Source organism: Toxorhynchites rutilus, chromosome 2 (genome assembly GCF_029784135.1).
Source record: "Toxorhynchites rutilus septentrionalis strain SRP chromosome 2, ASM2978413v1, whole genome shotgun sequence".
Taxonomy (NCBI): Eukaryota; Metazoa; Arthropoda; class Insecta; order Diptera; family Culicidae; genus Toxorhynchites; species Toxorhynchites rutilus.
The window spans coordinates 118273838-118292106 of record NC_073745.1 but is presented as its reverse complement, the minus strand read 5'-3'; the positions used below and the strand labels follow the sequence as shown (position 1 = coordinate 118292106).

Below are 18269 nucleotides of genomic sequence, written 5' to 3'. Positions count from 1 at the left end.
CCAGGATTTCCAACCAGGAAAACTTCGTAATATTTATTACGGATAATTTTCATTCTAATAAAGTGAGAAGTACAAAATGAGTAAAAATCAGGATCACTAAAGAAATATCAGACAAAATTGAGTGTTTGTCAGATATCAGGGAACGTTTGGAAGGAAGACTGGAAGGCTGGCAACGCTGGCCGCGGTAGCCATTGCAACGGTTGATTGCCAAGATTTCCAGTAGTTTTTGAAACCGACCTGCAATTTGAATAAAGCGGTGTACTGTTGATGGACGCGTAACTTTCACGTTTACCTTCCGTAAAAATTTCTAGGTGTTGTATCCGAGACATGACCGCTTAATGCGTAGGACTACGCAATCTTTTTTTAAAAAAATTGTTGGTTTATCATTTCGGATATTATTTGCTAATACGTCGAAAGTTCATAAATAACTCATTAGTAAAAAGTTTCGGAGACCCTGAAAAGGCCCCCATTCTTCTTCTTCTTCTTTCCATTTATTTACGGATACTTTGAATCCAACGATTCATTCGTCTCCGACTGTTTCTATTCTAGCGGCTGCATAAGTTGCTCGTTATTGACAGCTCTGTTCGGGAAAGCACACAAATGGACAGATCGAATGTATGAGGAAATGGGAATGTTTCCAATTTTCATCAATTCAAACCATATACAGACTATGGGATTGTAATGTCTAGCATATCAAACAAATCTTAGAAGGCTTCCGATTCGATTGCTACACAAATCTTTAAAATCCGTTCGCAGCAAAAATAGTTACTAACGTTAACTTTATTTCATAAAAACGTGACACTTTTGATTTGGCACCCTTAATGTAAGACGTAGTCCTACGTCAAAAAAATCAAAATTTCGATCAACTTGTCCCATGATCTTTTGCAGTATTTTTTTAGACAAGCTTTGTCTCCACCCAGAGAGGTATCTGAGCGGAGTTCCAGAGTGATGAGTAAAGATGAGATTAGACTGGCTACCCGTTGATGTAGTAGAAATGATGAGATCGAATATAGTCAATAGTATGATTTATACTGATCGATGTTTTATTTGCGACTGACCTGTTCTTAACATTTCGTGTCCTATTTATATGATTGGCCCTGATTGGTCATCTGAATAGCCTATAATTGCGATTGATTCTTTGATCGGGTTTCTTATCGAATGTTCGCTATAAACAATACGCTTTGTACAGCGGGTTCGTTTCCATGCGTTCCCTTTTCCGTGACAATTCTCTTGTTATTGTTTATGTGTTGTGTTTAGTGTAAAGTATTTTGTGTAATATGTAAAGTGTTTGAATAAAGTTGTTTGTATTAAAATCGAGGTGTGTTTTAGTTTTCCACCTGGGCCGTAACAAGCTTTTTCTAATTTTTCACAACAATAATGAATCCTAGTGTATTCTTTCTATTGCTCGTGGTAAAATACACAATTGTAAATACATAATTGTAATTGTACAGCGACCAACAGAAAACAATTTAAAGATATTTGGCAATAAAAAGCCGATTTCATGTACGGTAAATGATCTTGTTTTGTCCGATTCAGGGTATTTTTACGCAACTAGTAAATGCAAATCAATATTTCTTCATGAAAATCGCATATAATTGATACGAGTTTGGGTTTGTTGAAAAGCCCCAAATCTCTAGTTGCTAATACTATCGTAAGGCGTTGAAATTATTCAATTTTTAATGTTTTTCAACGTTTTCCCTCAAAGAGAAATTATCATCATGGTTTGACCACCTCTGATCATGATTTGTCCAAAGAATGATCATGGTTTGTCCGGTTTTAGAAATCACCATTTTTGAATGAAAAAATTCGAATTTTCAACTAAATGTTGCATTGTTTGAGTTTACTGTCATTATATTGATCCATTTATACTTTAGGCTTTCTTCAGAATATTGCATTTTCTTGGGCACTTTAAAAGTGCTCACCTCAACACTCTCAACATAGAGAAACTTTATTTCTGCTATGCGCGAAGGACACAATAAACAAACTGCAGCGCGCCATGCGGTTGCCATAGAAATCATGTGGACAAAACAACATTAGTAAATTGGACAATTCATGATCAGAATTGAGGTCATCGAAATGCGCTAATTTAATGGTTTAGCAATGTAAATCTGATACAAATGATGTGCAAGCATGATGTTTACAATATTTGAAGGTGTTAAAATCCAGAAAATGGCTGAATACGTGCCAAATATTCATCTGGTGATTGATTAAAAGTTAGCTCAAAAACATTTTTTTTATATGTTTTGAAACATTCGAATACCTGATTTGACAAAGGTGTGCTGAATTAGAGCATTAAAAAAAGTGGACAAACCATGATCATATTTTCGACTGGACAAACCAAAACCATTTACCTTACAGCTTTTGAAAAGGGTGCTTTTATTTGTTCATTTCACCCTTCAGCACACGAAAAAGCATATTTTTCTGCCGAAGATTAAATGTTTTCTGCCAACGCTAGTTTGCATGTAGATATGAAAGATGCTCGTTCTGGGGTTCTGGGCATTGCATGTTTTTTATACTAACAATATGAACACTTTCAGAAAATCCCCTCATTCATATGAACATTTTGGTCCAGCATTCAGCATTCTCATTTCTAATTGACCTCATGGCATGGTCTTAAATCGATTAACTATTTTAAATAACAATCTCACCTGAATTTTCTCTCCAAGTACGCTAGCTGGGCATGCGTAAAGGCCGTTCTTCTCCGCCTGGGTTTCCTTCCCGCCTTCACAATTATCCCATTTGATGCGTCAGCTACAATAGTTCCGCTGCTGGAAACCATCCCTTGATGATTAACGGATATCAGCCCGCAAGAAGTTAATTGTTGTTGCTGCTGCTGCTGCTGGTGATGGTGATGGTGCAGATAGCCGGAAGCCACTGTCGATTCCGGCGAGGAGCGATCCTCAATGTCTATGTCGATGTCGCTATTCTCGTCCTCATCGGTCTCCGATGTGATGCCTCCTCCCTGCTGTGATTCTGCTGTTAAGGGTTGTAGAACGAGGTAGAACAAACAGTTCATGTCAGAAAACGCGTTATACATGAATCGCCTAAAGCATTAATTAGAGGTATGAATGGATTTCACTTAAAAAAAAAGAGGAAAATAACGCGAGACGTGTTCCTACATTTATCTTAACATCATACAGCTTGTTTATTACGGTTTATGGTACTAATGAAGTGTGTATTATTCGTTGCAGTTTAAACGACGACTCGCTTTGACATAAATGCATACAACTTAGCACGTTTTCCCACTTGAGTGCAGTCAGTAGTAAGGGGGTGAATTATTTTTCTCCACAGGACATAAATGTTTGTCTTCCATTTGTAGGCTGAAAGCTACCCACTAAAGTTGGATTTTTTTTTGTAAATCGAGGTTGTTATTGGCTGTGTAAAATATTCGTATCCGACTGTGTTTCTACCTGCACAATCAAGAGGTTCGATTCATATGCGTCCACTCAATTTGTGGCATGTTGCAAATTCAACAAGGCAGTTCTTTTCCTCTGTTGCTGATGCAAAAGTACATCGTTACCCAATAAGATAAACTATCCGAGTTACCAATTAAATAAAGAAAAGCAGGAACATAAGGATTCTACCGATCGAACAACAATTGATTCTTGAGGCAAGCACCAATTGACTACCTCTTGAGAGCTTCGTTCTTCAGCGTTACCGCTTTGAAAAGTATTCACGCTTATTCATATTGTACGCTGGATGATTTCCCCCAATTTCCGATAGAAAAACTCTCAGTACCAATTTCCACACGAAATCCACTCGACTACCACATGAACTGCGAAGGTGCTCTAACCCGACCATCAGCTTGAATGGGATGTTCCCGGTTGATTGGTTGGATGTAGGGACACGTGGCATCTCCCTAGCACCATAGCTTGGGAGATATATTCCTTCGTGCTCACCATGTGTTATAGAAATAATCATCAATTTCCTTCTCCGAATTCAATAGGAAACGAGTGCCTCCCACTGATTCGACTGTGTGTGAATTGGTGTTTTGGCGAAGGTTATGATTCGTAAACTAGATCATTGGGAGGTTTACCTGGAGTCACGTTTCGGTAAAAACGACAGAATCCAATCTGTAGTTTGAGGTAGTGTTCAGAACACGCAACGAAATGTAAAGCAACAAAGAAATTTCCATTTCTATTATTGTTCACCAGAATCTTAATGTTCTTGGAATTAAAACGAAATATTTTTATTTGATTATGTTTCGATAGTTTAAATCTGCAATAACATAGTTGCGTTTGAATCCAGTTAGGGTGAACTAATGTGACACTGATAACGTATTGACAACTGTGCCAAGTATCATTTGTGTTAACTTCGTGTTCCGATTTCGGGGGGTGACAATGACAATAATGTAAGTTATGTTTCGACGGGGGTTTTAGGCCTTTCAATTCTCCTGTACTCGCGCGCAAAATCGTGAGGAGTGTATCGAAAAGTAGTCTTAAACTTTCAAACATAAAAATAAAACTGAAAACGTTCAGAAAGTGTTTACAAAGGTGATTTTATTAAAGAATATTAAGTTTACATAGCAATGAGATGAAAAAATCAAGCTTATTGTTGATTTCTAAAAAATGATCGAACCTGAGATTTAACTCCACTCATCAATTTCTACACAGTAGTCCTAGTGCACTTTCTGGACGTTGCAGACCAATTCTTCTTGAACTCTGACATATTTTTAGACACTGTACCTTCCTTCTTGAACTTGGCGACAATTGCCCAGGTACGTTCAGTTGTCCGTAGCTGGGGACAGTTAGGTGGGTTGAGGTCTTTTTCGACGAACATGATGTTGTTTTCCGAAAACCATTGTAGAGTGGATTTGGCAGAATGTGCCGATGCCAAATAATATGGGAAGGGGTTAATACCGGGACCGGGGACGAATTGGGACAAACAAAGGGTGCTTACCAGGGAACATACGCGTACCGAATGCGTTACTTTTTCGTCAATTTACCCAGGCGGCCAGGATTCTATGTTCAATATTTAATGCACCTGTTCATTCGGAGCATGCCTGCTCCGAGAAAAACACAGCAGGAGCGGGCCGCAGCGATGGCCATGTATTCCAACACTGCATATTTCTGAGTATATGTTTACCTTGTAGTTCTGTTTAATTTCTTATTTCATAAAAAAGAGTTTTTGATTTGGAGTTCTACTTTAATTTATATTCAAATTAGTTCACACGAGTTTTCCCCCTTCTCGCGTTATGTTATTGAACAATTCCAAATGAAAATGGACAAATGACAAAACATGAGTATTTTTTATTCGAATGAATGTTTGTATTCAGTTTGGGTTTGAGAAAATATAAGAGAAAATATTGAGAAAATATATATTTTCCACAGCATTTTGGGAATTTTTTGACTCAAGTTAACTTTTGATAAGGGCGTATCGATTTTAGTAAGAGAAATCCTTGATAATTTATATCTCAAAAACTTTGAATCGTACCGAAACAGTGTCTTAGAAATAATTAAAGAGTATTGATGATAACACGTGAAAAAATATTTGCTGAAAAAAAATTAATGCTCTTTTTTATTTACGAAAAAATGCAGCCATTCTCGAGATATTCAAAAAAATATGTTTAATTAATTGTCATTTTTATGGTAAATAGGCCCTTTTAATATGTTTGTCGTGTCATACCGTCATGTTCATGACATTTTATGAATTCGCTTATAATTTTCAACAATTTCTCCAAATACATTATTATGGTAAAAATATGTGTGTTATGAGTTACGTTGAAAAACATTTGAAGACATATTAGTTAAAACAAAACGTAGCGATATTAAATAATCTTTTTTCATCTTAATACAAACTTTTAACATATTTTAACACAGGGTTGGGGAAAAAGTAATCCATTTTTGGGTGAAATTCAAAATATTTTTTATATACTTCGGATTGTCCGATTTGGATCAAATATGCATCTTTTTGTTGGAAAAATTGTTGTCATTCTAAAGGTAGCTTCATAATGCCTCTCTCATAGAAGTCTTGGTCCTTGGTCCTTATTGGATAAAAACTCTAGCAATAGATTTTACAATCTTCTTTTGATCCCAATTTTTCATCACTAAGTAAATTTTACAATGCGAGAAAAAGGTGATAATCGCTTGGATCCAGATCCGGACTATATGGTGGAAGCATTGAAACATCCCTATCAAGCTCCCGGAGTTGTGTAGCCTTGCGTTGTCCTGATTGAACACAACACTTCCTCTGTTGGCCAATTCTGAACGTTTCTGGTTAATCGCTAGCTTCAAACGGTCCCTTTGTTGACTGTAGAGATCTAAATTCAGTGTATTGGACAATTTTTTTTTATTTTCAAAAAAAAAAATAATTAAAAATTTGAAAAAAATAATTGCACGTATTTTACTGTTATCGTATCGGCACCCTTAACACCATTCACAATTTCAGCGGCCTAACTTGCATTTTCGCCTTTATAAAAGGAAAAGTGTAAAATGTACCAAATTTTCTTTTTGTTGACTTCCATTGTTAACACCCTGTAACTTACAACTGAATGGACCAAAAAAACAATGAAAGATTTTTTTTAGTCTAAAATCTCGCCTTTACAACGACCCTTAACATGAAATGATGTGATCGATATTACGCGAGATATTGATCACTAAAGCTAGCTACCGAGAAAATAATGGATTACTTTTTCCCCAACCTAATATTATTCGTGTTGCACAATCAAAACAGTTTTTTCAAAGTAGAATTGAAATCCCAACAACAAAAACAGGAAGTGGGTTATATCTGTGGTATAACCGCAAGGGTGACGTAGGACTATCGTTGATTCAGTGATCATTTGTTTAGTTGCATCTGAATCAATTCTGAATGAATGAATAAATGAATATTTGGGGGACTTCGAAAACGAGAGCGTTACGTTGAAGGCACAATATTCAGCAAAAAAAAGCAATCACACGAAAGTTGTATAATGCATAATACATTGCTTGTATTGTGATATGATTTGTATTCCATTTCCAATAGACAAAATATCTGTTGCATCAGATCAGTCTACATAATTTTTGCGTTCGCTCATCCTTTCTCAGAACACCCATTTCTCTTTTGAGAAATTGTTGAGTAAACATCCCGAAAGACGTGGTCTTACGTTGATCGCACTTGATTGAGAAATCACAAAACCAAATGTATTTGGTCGCAGTGTTATATGGATAGAAAACATTAAAATGAACTCTTTCGCTTGAATGTTTTTTTTCAATTCCCACGGGAACAGACAGATTATTTTACAGCAACGATGACGATGACATTTTTCCGGAATCTTCTCGACGCTGGATGGCAACCAAACGAAAATAGTTCCGCGCGTGTATGTGTATGTGTGGTGGTTGCTCCGATGTCTCCGATGTTTTTCGAAGCTGATACTCTCTTGGTCGCCTTCTTTTCTCCTTCTGATGGATCGGCTTCTCTGCGCTTTCTCACGGTTCCAAACAAACCGAGTGCGTTTCAGGTCAGGTCAGGTCAGGTCAGGTAATAAGCGCATCAGCGCTTTCATGATGAACGAAGTCAGCTTCACCAGAACAGCTACAACATGCTCCAATCGCTGTTCAATTATAACTGAGTGGATTTCCGAGCGGCGCTCGCTTATATACCGATTGGTGATTCCAATAGCCTGTTTTGAAAGCCATTTTAAGGCAATTGAAACAGGTTTTTGGATGAAAAAGTAACAAGTATATAACGCGTAGACATTTTATCTTTCGAATGAAAGAATAAATTGAAAAAATAAATTGAAGCTATACCTAAAACCGATCATAAGAGTTTTCCTAGTATAGATTTCGATCAACCACAATAAACCACCACAGTGTTCAGCTTTCTTATTTTTGTATACTTGCCAGTTTTTCTCATAATTTTCTACAATCTATGTTTTATATTCAAATTTTTGTTGTTTCTATTTATCCTTTTTACTATGTTATATTCTTATATTATATTGAATCCCTTAAAAGAAATATTATTTTCACTGGGATCCATACATCTTTGCTTTACATGTTATTGTCCGCTCACCTCGTACCTAAATATCTTGTTTTGTCCTGTGGAATTGTAAATTATCTTGTATATAATTCACGGTAAAAAACGAAGTGAATTGTACACAACCTTATTACAGCTGTCACCGTGTGTGTAGAATCCAGAAGAGTTCATCCGTCGTGACAACTTTGATGAACTCGGTGTTATTATGAATACCACGATACTGTCATGTCACGTAGAAAAACAGGTATATTTGTCACTTTTGTTTTAGATGGTGAAAACTAGTCACGCGGAATGGAGTAAGTTTAATTTCGTATTTATTTAGCTTTTTTGCTAACATTTTGAATCTTTTATTGTCTTGTTTAAGAAACAAAGGATAAACAAACAGCAATTTATCCGCCTGGCGGCATTTTTAGAACGAAATTCTGACGTATCCAGAGGCGGTAATTTGTATAATTGGATTCGGTAAATGCGCTATGGGATGTAATTGAGGATTGAGAATGTTGCTCCCGTAGACCCATTGAAACATGGCGAAGGTCTACTTACGATTGTCCTGAATGAACAGAAATTTTTTGTTTCTATTTTTAGGATTAGACTAAGAGAGAGTTGCAACACCATAAAATGGCAATGGAGGCCACTGGCCCAAATACGATCCTTATGATTGATTTGTTGATATTTTAAATATAAAATAATAACTGTAAAGCTTTCTCAACACTGCAGAGCTAGTTTTTGTAATTCAAACATTCAAAATTGGCGGACCAGACCAGAATCAGGACGATAGTTATAACTTTTTACGCTAAAGATATTTTCAACGGTATTGTTTTGAAGACATACTTTGAATGAAAGAATATTAAAAAAGTGATAATAAGTTTCAAACAAGGAAAAAATGAGTCTATCATTGCAAAGCATTCACGAGATACTGTTTTTAAATTCTTCTCTAGTTCTTTTTTCCATAATTTTGATATCCGTCTAAAGAAAATCTGAATCACTTTCCGCTTTTGTCAAATTCTTTGAAACCCATCAGATGTTATGTTATGAAGATTATCCGTCTGACCGACGCTGCGACCAGTTTCTGTTTAAATAATTAAATCAATCCTCATATCCCGTATATCAAATTACACGAGAATGGGAAGAATAAGAGGATTAAACTTCAGAATCCCATATGGGAGTAGCTCAGATTATACTGATCGTGAGGTGGATAAATTCGGGTTTGTTCTGAGATATAGAAGATATTATTATTCATCAAAATTGTAGAAACAGTTCATAAAAAATGATTCTAAATATTTCTCACTATTCAAACGAGTAAAACAGAGCTAAGTACAAGAGTATGCGACATTTCGAGTATTAAACGTAATAGTCATGTTTTATCTCTAGCGTATTTTATAAAAAGAGTAAATAAAATTTCATTCCCATATGTTAAACAGCTACATTATTCTCGAGCAACCAAGTATTCCTCCTCATCTTTGAGCCAGCATTTGTCATTCTAAAACATACGATTAATACAATGGAATATTATCTCAAATTATTAATTTTACCTACATAACGTTCAAACGTCCGAAATTATGCAACCGACACAACACAACACCCGACATTATGCAACCACCATGTCTCTTATAAACGGGAAAGAACACTTTCACTTCACGGAGTTCATTTTTACACGCAACTGTCCGTGATAATGATGATAGACACAAAAAGATTAAGTGAAGTGTAAGTGACGTGAAAGCGTACGTGGCAGTGATGTTCGTGATCAGGCCCAATGATACTCAGATTCAAACATGGTTCATCAGTCGAACAATCAGGTGGAAATTTGTAACTAGAGCTCGACAGTTATTCTAATTAAAACTGTCCTCGACAAAGTCGTTACCAGTGTTGCCACACGTTACAGATTTATCTGGAGTGGTACAGATTTTTTCGTTATTTTTGGTACAGATTCTGTACGATACAGAGTACAGATTTTCGTCAAAAATCGAGAGGTTGTATCCGAGACACGACCGCTTAGGACGTAGGACTACGCAATCTTTTTTTCTTAATTTGTTGGTTTATCATTTCGGATATTATTTGCGAATACGTCGAAATTTTATAAATAACTTTTAAGTAAAAAGTTCCGGGGACCCTGAAAAGGTTTAATGGCTTGCGTGGTTTTGTAGAATCATTTCGAGAAGCAACGATTCTTTCTTGCCTTTGCGAGAACAATACACTAATTGGTCATATGTCGCAATTTGGCATGCACCGCCAAACACACGTCTAACAGATGCACACAATTGCAGCGATAAAAATGAAACATCGCGAGAATGACCGTTTATGAAAAATCGTTTCTCGACTCTCGGTCAAAAACGTCAACAAAGCTAGAAGCTTGTTGCATCCGAACAGATCAGGTGCCCACGAGAGCAAATACGAATGACAACTAAAAGTATCGAAGGTGTGCTATGAACATGCACAGGAAATGAACAAGTTCTATGTTTCACGCAACGAAAACAAGCAACACACTTCATGTGAAATTTTCGCTAGCGTTCACAGCTCGAGGGGAAACATAAAACACAAAACGAGCAGAATAAGCGATCTTTGTTATTTCGGGCACAGCAAGATTCCGAGAACTTTCCTGATAGGAGATGCAATAGTTCACAAATGTTCTCTTTTCGCTATACCTCTTCGTTGTTTCTATTCTAGCGGCTGCATAAGTTGCCCGTTATTGACAGCTCTGTTCGGGAAAGCACACAAATGGACAGAACAAATGTATGGGGAAATGGAAATGATTCCAATTTTCACCAATTTAAACCAAATACAGACTATGGGATAGGAATGTATAGCATATCGAACAAATCTTAGAAAAATTCCCATTCGATTGGTATGCAAATCATTAATATCCGTTAGCAGCAAAAATAGTTATTGGCGTTTACTTTATTTCATAAAAACGTGACCTGTTTTCTGATTTGGCACCCTTAATGTAAGACGTAGTCCTATGTCAAAAGTACACATTGGTACAGATTTTTTTTCCATTTGTCAAATTTCTTACATTTGAACAAGGCAACATTGAGGTACATGACGACTTTTACGCCGCAGTATCGCCGAGTGCTGCTGATCATATAAGCATTTACAATGCAATGATTGATCAGTTTCATAAGGACGAAATTCCTTTCAAGGATCGTCTGAAAGGATTCGCGTCGGACGATGCGACGTATGTTTTGCCCCAGATCAACAGATTGAATCGTTTGTTCCAGGCTGAAAAACCTGAATTCACGATGCTACATGAAGAGCTGAAAGATTATTATTTGATCATTCTCACTAAAATCTGCGAGGAATCTTACGTTGCTTCAATGTCCAATGCTAATTAATATGAAGATAATTTGGAAAGCGACAAGAATTTTAGGTTGGAATAGCAGCAGAAAAAAATATCAGAACAATGGACAGCGAATGGCAGATCATTTCAAAGGATATTCGTCGCGGTTTTTTTTTTCATGGAGCTGATCAAACAAATGAGAAAAAGATTCGATTTTGATGAATCGACGTTCAAGTATACGGTAATGTTAAATCACAGAAAGTTTTCACAATTTCACTAGCATTAACGTTGTGTTAGAAGCGTTTCCAGAATTCTACAATGGGAATGTACAAAATGTGGAGAGTTAATTCTGTAGCATTAAGCTAAAATTATTATGTAAGGAAATCATAATTTCAGAAAACGTGAATGTGCAGGATTGTTGGACAAAATTTGATGCCTAAAAAGAATTGACAGTTCGCTCGCTTTTTCGGCGTTTCGATGCCTTGTTTGTAATATTCACACTATGCCTCACTCCTCGGCAACAGTCGCGCGATTTTTGCTGAATATGATAAGGAAAATCTGAAATCAAAGGATTTGGTCAAACATCGTGATGGCGGCTCGAAAATTTTAAAAAATAATAGTATGCAATTCTAGATTCAAAACTATGTATAAGCATCATCAAACACACGAATGACTTGCAAATGTAAATGTAGTAATTTTAGTAAATAATTAAGTATTTTTTTAATGCTCAAATTTTTTTTGTCTATAACGATGCCCAAAATTGTCTATAACTATAACCCTATGTCTATAACGATGTCTATAACGAACCCAAAATTGATTTTTAGCTCATGTTTTGTCATCCCGATTTATGACATTAAATGTCATAAATAACATGACAGAAAATGTTATGACTCACAAATACTGGTAAGCATTTGTATAATATACATGGTACAGCAATATATGATTAATACGTTTGTATGCACGCATAAATACAAACCATTTTTAAGCTTTTAAAACAGCTCATTATTTGCGCATTTGACTCTCCAACACACTAAATGGCATCATTTCTGCCAAAAATGACATGTTTTCTGCCAGCGCTAGATTTTTGAAAAAAAAAAGTACAGATGAGAAGATGAGAAGATGATCTGGTACAGATTCAAATGTGGTAACACTGGTTGTTACATATGATAGAGCGCTCGCTTTTATGTTGTCAAAAATAGGGTGACCAGAATTATCATCTAAAATCAAAGATCTAACATTATATTATAGATAGAGGTAAATATAATTCGACAATGTTGTAGCCCCAGTTATTTTAATCGACTTTGTAGAACAAATTTTCTTTTCTATCTTTCAATAAAGCCGATTTAACGCTTTTGTTTTAAGTTACATTTGGATAACTATGAAGAACACGGGTTTTTTTGTTTCAATGTTGTATTTAAAATTATACATGCAAACTGCCTGAGGAAGACTTTTAGAGCATACCAAGATAAATATTTTACGATGCAGAACTTGTCAATATCTCAATCCTACTCAAAATTATTGATATTTCATCCCAAAATGAGCCCTTCTCATTTGTATTTTGTTCTTTCTTGGGCAAACATAACAAATGTTTATTGGCAGCATTTGAAAGAGCATATTGGACTTTACATAATGTGAAATTTTCAAACTATATAATTTTTTGTATTTGAGCAAACTAAATTTGATATCATGAGCTTCTGGATGAGAAAACATCATTCACTTTTAATAGGATTATTATTGCGTTGTACCCGTGGCCGAGTGGTTAGCGTCTCACATTATCATGCCGGGTGTTCGGGTTCGATTCCCGTTCTGGCTGGAGAATTTTTCGTCAAAGAAATTTCCTTCGACTTGCACTGTGGTCACGCGTATTCTAGAGCTTGCCCCTCGGAATACATTCAAGGCGTGTTATTTGGCTTAAGAAATCTCAACTAAGTATTAATGAATGACGCTAGTTAATGCATACGTTGAGACGGCAAAAGTTCCACAGGGAACGTTAACGCCATTCAAGAAGAAGAAGGATTATTATTGTAAAATGTATGATTTGATAAACTCTAAAAATCGTCCGAAGACGGATTTGATGTAGAATTTGAAAAATAAAAGTTAGAGCAAAAATAACCGACGTTCATGGAGAAAAAAGCGGTCGAAGCACATCGTTAGTTCGTTCCTACGTTATTTCGAGAACCCCAAGCACAATAAATCATGAAACGGTGAATACAGATCGCTACCGCCAACAAATGATAAATTCAAACTATGCATTGATGGAAAAAGACCGGAATGGACACGAAGACACGGTAAAGTTACATTACAGCATGATAACGCACCGGCGAACACAACTGAAGCCGTGTTGGACGCAATCAAAACCCTTATCTAGGAAACGTTACCGCACCTACGGTATTCTTCAATTTGGACACCGTCAGATTACCACCTTTTTTCTTCAACATGTACTTACAGAAAAACACTTCACCGAATATAAAAATGTCGAAAAATCGGACGGCGAATAAATTTCGTTGAAACAAAAAAAGTTTTATTGGAAAGTTTTATCCACAATTTGCTCTCTTCTAAAACAATACACTTTTCCAGCGCACAATCTAGTCATCGAAACACTTTTATAGCTGTATTCAGGAATTGCCTTCAGTTTACGCAGCGAATTCATTTTTATGTCTGAAATGCTGTCCAAACGGGTCCCATGGGCCCATGCTGATGATTGTTGACTCGTTTGCATGTCATACTCGTACACCCATATCTCGACGCCGGTAATTATGAGTTGGGTGAACGCGGGATCAGAATTTAATCGTTCAAGCATATTTTCAATCACTGGATTGCCATGAAATTTATGAGGAAAATTGAGCTCTTAAGACACTAGTCGTGCTGCGACTATTTTCATACCCAAAACACCAACCGAAATATGACGGACGAGCTATCTCTCCCAAACGATGACGATTTCCGAGAATCATTCCTTTCATTTTGTCGATGTTTTCATCAGTTGAAAAGGAGAATGATCGTCCTTGACATGACAAATCGTTCATCTCTTCTCTCCTCTTCGAATACATTATATACCCGTCATTTCGACATAGTTGAGTCATCAAATGCATTCTGCAACATATTCAACGTTTAACGCATAAGAAATTTTGTTTACAACATAAATTTTCACACTATATCTTTGACCAGTAGCATTATCCGTATCAAAAATATCCGAGCAAAAAAAAATATTAACTTATTCTCAATGACGCTGAAATCAAACTGAATTACAGATGAAGCTTAAAATTTACGTCAATACCACTGACAGTAGTACCAACTTAAAAATAATTTTGAAAAATGTTCAGCGCGAAGACTTCAAATTACACATTCCCGATATATATTTGACAGAATGTATCACAATGAGCTTGAGCTTGGTTGGACTGTACAATTCATAGTTGCTCTACGTGATTGACCTGAACCAACCAAATTGCACAAAGAACACACAAATTGACGCTTGGGACTACCAAATCTTTCTCGTTGTGCAATTTTCGGTGATTCGAGCTTTAAATGGTCAATAACGGAGCCGGCCACGTCCTTACAGTCACCAAGGGAAGGGAAGGAATGTTAGTATGATATTCGCCGCCCGAAGGCCAGAAGGGTCGCCTCTATAGCGTGGTTCCCTAGCGAATATCATGGAAGGGATAGTTGTTAGAGGGGATGGTTGAGAATCAGGACTCACTGCGGTAAGTGATGTGATAATGATCACGTAGGCTATCGCTACTCGACGAAACAAAATATTATATTTCAATACACTTCCGATATGTTTTGAGACAAATCGCATCGCGAACCAATAAATATTTCATATATTGTGGAACTTGGCCGCATAGGGCATCAAATCAAAAACTGTGATAACACCTCTACAATAGAACGAACCGCCAATATATTTCAAAACTAATCGCGTCGCAAATTCTTATATGTTTTATATATTGTGAAGCCTGATGGCGGAGGGTATCAATGAAAAACCTGAGAAGGTAAGCGGGATAACACCTATGCAATAAAATGAACGAACGATATAATCCGAGACAAAACGTGTCGTCGCCAATTCTGAAATATTTCCAGTATGCTGAAACCCGGTGGCGGAGGGTACCCAGGGGAAACCTGAGAAGGTAATCGGGATAATCACTCCGCAATAAAACGAACCAATTTTTTATACGACACTCATCCGACAACGAAATGCTATTTGATCATTAATTGACAGAATGTATCACAATGCATGAAAAAGTTGCGCCACTAGGATGTGTTCTTTCAGGAAACAATTGTTCAAAACTTTTGTCCTGTATGGTTTAAATGAAGTACAGGGCGGACTAGATTGTATACAGTTTTTGATTCCTCTTCACTGTATATAATCAAATCCTGTATATAATCGAGTCAAAAAATTTTTTTTTGTATTTTTGCATGTATTGTTCGCTTTTTGAAAATAAATAAGGAATTCAATTTTTGATTCATCCCCTTAGAGTCAGAAAACACCTTCCTCACATGACAAAAATAAATTTATCCAGTTTCTATCAGGAGGTGATAACGATCATATTTGATGAAAAAAATCCATCTACGCATATGTTCGAATTTATTCAATGACAGAGTTATAGAACTTTTTTCTGCTTCGGATTCTGTTGCCTCAAACTGGCTCTACAGTAAAAAGTGCGCTACGGAAGACGATTCTGTTGCTTTCGTTTGAAAGAAGAGAAAATTTAGTACAGGATATAATAGCGGAACAACTAAATTAGTGGATTTTAATAACATTTTGGAAGTGAAAAGCTCAAAAGTTAATAATTTTTAATGTGTTATTATTAATTGTATCCTAAAATTTTATATTAAGCTAGATTGTTTCTATCAATTCTATTGAAGTTCTCTAACCGCTCTACAATTTGTTCTTTGACAACCTTCTATAACTTCTATCTTTCTTAATTTGGCTGCAATATCGGTTTAAACAAATTCCTGGTGAAAATTCAAAACCTTCATGAATCACGATTTTTACCCCACTGTACATGTAATAGCCACTTAAAGTTCAGCTTATCGTTGAAAGGTTACATTACTTCTTGAAATGAGTCATATTTGAAATATGAAAATAATATTTTTTTCCAAACTGTATAATCGAGTCCAAAATTGTATGCAATCGAATCACATATAATCGAGTCCGACCTGTACTCTTGTTAGAAGCTTCATGATCTTCTTTCAACAGTAACCAAGTTTCAACACCGGTTACTGTATGTTCTTTTATCAATGTTCCTAGACAGTTTCAATTTCAACTTCAGTAGGTTAGGCGGAAGTTGTTATGTCGCCTTTTATATGTTGTTCCATTTGTTGAGTTTACGTTTCAGCAAACACTATTCACCAATGTTTTTAGTTTAACACTAAACCTACCGATGTTTCATGTATACCTATTCATACCACAGCGGGTCATATGACCCTGCATGAATAGTTAGTGAACAATGATTCGATTTATATAGTTTTGTTGAGAAACGTGGCATACCATTTTTCTCTTGTATATTTCGACATTTTAGGATAACAATTACTAGCAAAATAATCAAATTACAATTTTTGACACGAAAAATGGCACTGTAGCTTGGAATGGTTACCGCGTTAGCTCACTTGGATAGTCAGCAATACAATTAATTTTTATCATTCACTATTCATTCACAAATACAGATAGTTGTTAGGACAGATTACATATATTTCTCAATAAAAAAATCACAAGAGAGGAGTAAACACTGGAAAATACATTCGATGTATGTTTTAAGAAAAGTGGTGTAAGCAAATGATGTTGTGGTAATGTTATTTGCGAGAAAATTTTGACAAAAGGTTTGAAATGGGTGATTTGACTCCTCGTGGTAGGTTTTGTGTTAATAACCATAAAATCCACGTTCATACACTAAAGTTTACATATTCCATGCATGTTATTCCCCGAATATTTGTATTTATTTATATTTTAAAATTTTGATTTCTTCACCATTGCAAATATTCACACAAACATACAACTTTAGGTTCCCCTAGTCCAATATCTCAAATTTTATTGATTATAATTTATCTCTAATGAAAATAAATCTTATGACAATTGAAAATTGTTCATATTTACCACTAGTTTGTCTACCGCAGAGCAAATCTCCTAATAAATCTCGTATGAAAAACGACTTATTTGATTCCATGTTTAACGACTTTAGCTCACTTGCACTGTCACCAATATATTGCACAATACCCCAAAACAAATCTTGTTTCAGATTTTCATCACTCAATTATTCGTATATTTTTCCATCATTTGGTAACACAAACGGTTAACTATCCACGGTGACCGAGTTATTCCCTAGTCAATACACCGAACCGTCCGGATGAGAAGCATTTAACAAACTAACATTCCGAAAAACGCCAACAGTTTGCTCCCAATCCAATCGGTGTCTGCCACGAAAATGTCCCTTCCCCTAGCCGCAGCAGCAGCGAAAAGTTTACCCTAAACAGCCTCTAATTTGAAATAAAATGGAAAGCATTATTTTTCCATCAAAACAACTTTTCCATAACACACTCCCACTTGTTTGCTCAACCGACTTTTTATAATTCATTCGTCGCTATGGAACTCAGCAGTGGTAGTGTTATCGCCAGCATATTGGTGAGTAAACATTCACTGTGGTTGGTGGATTGGGCAGAAAACCGATTTTCCACCACACGACGATATGCAGCTTCGAATTGGAACACGCCATCCACCCACCCTCGACGATCGCTACCCGTGTGCGATACCGCCTTCCCCAAATCTCGGTATTGGCTCAGAACGGCACAAGAGCAAACTGCTGCGTAGAGTCTATCGCCACATCCAATTAGTGTATGAATTTCCCAACCACTCCGCTGAAGTGGATCGTTAAAATTATCCGAATGAATGAGCAATGTTGGGTTATTTCTTTTAATTACTGAACTGGAAATGATTGTGAGTATCTGCACTGAGAGTCTCTAAAAGCGGCATCATAGCCTCTATTTACGAAACATTTCAATACCAATTAAAAACACAATTTGCATCGTTTTGCATCTGGAGGCAGCACCGTGAAAT

At 36.2% G+C, this 18269-nt stretch overlaps 1 protein-coding gene across 2 annotated transcripts in view; it reads right to left on the bottom strand.

The window, feature by feature from the left end:
* The window catches only part of LOC129770578 (homeobox protein koza), a 32125-nt gene extending 14339 nt beyond the window's left edge, over nt 1-17786 (bottom strand). Inside the window, exons 1-2 of one of the 2 annotated variants that reach the window (XM_055773502.1) lie at nt 17313-17786; nt 2649-2973 (exon numbers count right to left, since the gene is read on the bottom strand). In XM_055773502.1, the coding sequence (XP_055629477.1) occupies nt 2649-2973; nt 17313-17382 (395 nt within the window). In that variant the 5' untranslated portion in view covers nt 17383-17786. Of the gene's footprint in view, nt 1-2648; nt 2977-17312 lie in introns of both variants that reach the window. The other variant, XM_055773501.1, reaches the window with a different exon arrangement.
* Nucleotides 17787-18269: the final 483 nt, after the last annotated feature.